Source organism: Lactuca virosa, chromosome 2, assembly GCF_052849685.1.
Source record: "Lactuca virosa cultivar CGN04683 chromosome 2, Lactuca_virosa_CGN04683_v6, whole genome shotgun sequence".
Taxonomy (NCBI): Eukaryota; Viridiplantae; Streptophyta; class Magnoliopsida; order Asterales; family Asteraceae; genus Lactuca; species Lactuca virosa.
This window is the reverse complement of record NC_136427.1, coordinates 15035031-15039413: the sequence shown is the minus strand read 5'-3', so window position 1 is coordinate 15039413 and position 4383 is coordinate 15035031. Positions and strand designations below refer to the sequence as shown.

Here is a 4383-nt window from a genome sequence, read left to right as displayed (position 1 = left end):
ATGTCGATTTCTTTTCATAGCTTTCATTCCTCTTGCTATACAGATATGCCGAAATACACGACAGACTGACCAGGTAAATGCCACCGACCTCACTCATCATCTTTTGGTTTTGGTTTTTTTGGATTCTGATTCATTTTCATGTTAATTTCTTTCGTTTTTTTGGTTATGTCTATCTGTTCTCATTTGACCATCAAAGTTCTAATTAGTTCATTACAGTCCTAATATCAAATTTTGTTACAGTGTTGGCAAGCCTCTGTTATTGTTGGCAACCATCTGCTGGTCAGTTGGCAAGTTGGTAGTGATCTGATATGAAATGAAAATGTGAAGATAACAAATACCAACTCCTTTCTTCCTGGAGCATGACAAAAAGGTAACTTTTTACATGATTTTGGATGGAATTTTGTGATTTCTGAATACCCTTTTTGACATTTTCCTACTTCCTCATCTTTTAGGTCAATGTTAATAGAAGATAATATAATTCCTTTCCATTTAGATGAGGAATGATGTTTGGTGGTGTCAAAGATACTCCCACCACGTTGCAGAAATAATAGGACCAGGGAGTGATACAGTCTTTCATCAAACTTGTATAAGTACTCGACATCTTTTCTTGATTACATAAAAAGTGAATATTCAATTAACATGTGGTGTTCTATGGGATGCTAATGGTATACATTAACACAATTGAAACTTGGAGTCAAACCAAATAAGTCAAAGTTTCCTTCTTCAGATGTTGCTTTAACACTTCCCCAACAAAATTGTAAAAGGTATTAACCAGAATTGTTTTCAATTTCTTTATAAGTTCCTGTAATTGTTTGGTTATGTTCTTGAATTTTGAGTAAATTGTTTAGATTTTTAATGGTTGGTTGTATAAGGTTATGTTTTCAGTGAAATTGATGTTGATGTGGTTCTTTCAACTTCAATTAGTATTAATAGGAATGAATTTATGACAATTGAACCTGTTAGGTCATATTTTTTCTTTTCTTATACAATTCCCAAGATCAAAATTACATTTTATGTACAACTTGAACAATCTGTTGTTGGTCCTTGTAATCTATAACTTTACAAACTCAACATTAATGGATTTTGTATGGGTACATGTGGGGCTAATTGTGGATTAACTTTTTCTGAAAATGCTTATAGGAAGGTGGAAAACATGCAAAGGAATGATTTGATGATGCGTCTCTTGATAAAGAGCAGGCTCATAATCATGTAAGACTCTTTTTCATACATTGTTTCTAATTAATTGTTTTGAATGTGAGTAAAATAGTTTTAATTCATTTGGGATCTGTTTTTGTGATCATTGATTATGGTGTGTTGAAACAGGAACAATTGGCGACCTTTGATTCAAAACTCAAATTGAAGAACACTTGTCAGCCTTTATCTATTCAACTTACCCAATAATTTGCCAAGTAATCCACCAAATAATTCTCAATTTTATGTTTGTAAGCACTTAGTTAAACATTTGTAGTTGACACTTTGAATGTGTATTATTAGACACATTTAATGTATTATAAGATAATATTCATTAGTAATATATATTTGTATTTGATATTTTTGTAGGTTTATTAGTTTTATTATAATGTTATTTGTTTTGTGGTTGATATTCAATATTATTATAAGTTTAATGTAATGTTTTTTTTAAAGAAAAAACTGGGTTTTTTTTTTATAATTTTTTGCTGCTTTTTAAAAAAAAAAAGTAATTACCTACGGATTACCTACGGAAAATCCGTAGGTAATGTGAGCCGTAGGAAATCCGTAGGTAATAAAGTCAATGTTAGTCAAAGTGGGCTCTGTCAGTAATCCGTAGCAAATCCGCAGTTATGTATTTCCGTAGCTATTCCGTAGGAAACTAGTCAACTTTAGTCAAACTTGCCTCCCGTCAGTAATCCGTAGGTATTCCGTAGCACTTCGTATCCGTAGCTAATCTGTAGGTATTATACCTACGGAATAGTCCGTAGCTATTCCGTAGCTAGTCCGTAGCAAATCCGTAGGTATAAATTTCCCACGAGCATTTATGCTACAGGGCATTTTCCGTAGCAAATCCGTAGGTATCGCCTTATACCTACTGAATAGCTACGGATTGTGCCGTAGCTGTTGCCCTAGTTTTCTAGTAGTGAGTTTTCATTTAAAAAAAAACTTTAAATATAAAGTCATAAGGAAGTGAGTTTTATTGGCAAAAAACTAAATTTGAGGAAGCCAAAATTAATTGAATTGGACAGGACAAAAATAATGTTGGTGATTTTAGTGTCACCATGTCATTTTAAGTAACTGGAACTAACATGTGATGTAAGGGGCTTCATAATTTGTACTCTATTATATGTACAGGGTTGTGCGGAGTGCACACATTTATAAGATCGAATTAGAAGCCGGTTCGACGACTAGCCGGGAGTCCGGGGGCAGCGCCCCCGGGTCCGGGGTTTCCAAAGGGGTAGCGCCCCTAGTGGCGGGGTCGAAGGGCAGAGCCCCCGCGGGGTTTGGGGCAGCGACCCAAAACCTCACCGAATTTTACATATGGGAACATAATGGAAAATTCAATTTCTTGAGGGTGATTATGGTAAAACTAACGAAACTCGTTAGTTTTTGGTAACCCTAAATCCTAATTAAATCCGGATTAACATTACTTGCTTCCAAATCAACTAATGACGGCCCAACCCTAATGAAACCCTAATCGTGTTTAATATATAAACAACTCTTCCTCAACAGAAGAGGGTTATGATCTTAAGCTCTCGTTTCATCATACTTTCACAGAATCCTCTAGCATATTGGCTTACGTCTTCTGTGCCTAGAAACGTAAGTGTCCACTTGGATTATCGTAGGCTGAATTTCTTGTAACCCAGGCATAGGGTAGAAATATCAGTTCGGAAAGTGATATCACGATCCAAGTTGGTATCCAGATCTCCACCACAAACCTTAGAATTCCCGACAAATAAACAAGCTTATAGAGCTTTGTTAGAAGATAAGGATGGGAAGACGACATCAAGAATAAATGTGTCCCGTATTTGCTTTATTTTTCTGGTTTGGAGAAAACTTTTAAGTTTTTTAATCTCAATCTTAGCGAGTATTAGGATATTATTTCATGTCATATCATGTTATGTATAGTTATTTATAAAAAATTGTCAGTCTTGAACCATACTCAATTAAAACTCTATTTAAAGCCCGAACCCACAATTATAAACTGGCAAGAACCAAAACCGGGTATAGACCATTGTAATATGTCAAAATATTGTTTCAATTTACACAACAAAAAGTCGGGAGAAGTTGACTATAACACCCTTTTTACATTGATAAAGGGAGACGCATCCTTCGGTTCTTTTTCATGTTCAGTTTTACTTTCTTGGTCACCTTCATGCATAACAGCAATAAGGATGTGATGGTTGATAAGATAAAAGCGAGCTTCACTTGCGTTAAATATAATGAGACGGCTGAGGAAACTATAAAAGATAAAATCAGAAGTTCCCATATTACGAACATCATCATATCCATTCTGCATCCAGAAAAAAAAGAAACCATCAATTTGACTAACACAAGCAATCAGATATAGAAATTGGAGGAAGATAACTAGATTCAATAAATAAAATTCAAACCATAACAACACGAAAGCGATAAATTTCAAAACAACATTCTCGAATCAGATGGATTAGAAAGACAGAGATGATACCTAGACGAAGTATAAGAAAGTGATGCAGTTTTGGTGAAGAAGGAGATGGAGGCCCAATCATTTTTCGATCGAATTTGATAATCACGTAACTGGTCCACCAGATCCGATCGTTTAATTTTATGCGGTTTATGCATTGTGCTCGAATGTAATCAATTCTTTAGGCTTCCGCCTTCTTTCTTTCCCCTTTAATGAATATTGTTTTCGATGAAATCGGAGAAAGTCGAACGTATATATTTGTCTCTCTATATTTTGTATGTGTGTAGAAGATGGTGATGATGATGACTCGGAATCGTCGACGCCGGAGATCATCCGGAAGAAACCGGCGGCGAAGACACCGTCAAGACCCCGCCGGATGATGCAGACGAACGCAGGAGAGGGAACGCGCGTAGGTTATCAACGTACCTCCGACATTTCCAAATTTCCAATTTATACAATAAAGCACTTAAAATTATAAATCCATAACGCTAACTCTTTTAATGAAATAGTTTGATAAATTATTCGTCATTTTAGGAGAATAATCGCTAATATAACAAAATAGAAGGTGTTTCATCTTTTAACAAACTATATATATATATATATATATATATATATATATATATATATATATATATATATATATATATATATATATATATATATATATATATATATATATATATATAGAGAGAGAGAGAGAGAAAGTCAATATCAAATAAGAAGGAAATTTTTGGTAGGAATATAAGAAG

General features: G+C 34.3%; 1 protein-coding gene across 1 annotated transcript; it reads right to left on the bottom strand.

Annotated features, from left to right (window-relative positions):
* Positions 1 to 3197: 3197 nt before the first annotated feature.
* On the bottom strand, positions 3198 to 4084 carry LOC145156251 (NADH-ubiquinone oxidoreductase chain). The gene is made up of 2 exons (XM_079075696.1): positions 3659 to 4084; positions 3198 to 3484 (listed from the first exon to the last, which is right to left on the bottom strand). Exons 1-2 carry the CDS (start codon positions 3790 to 3792, stop codon positions 3277 to 3279), a joined length of 342 nt encoding a protein of 113 aa, XP_078931822.1. The 5' UTR covers positions 3793 to 4084; the 3' UTR covers positions 3198 to 3276.
* Positions 4085 to 4383: the final 299 nt, after the last annotated feature.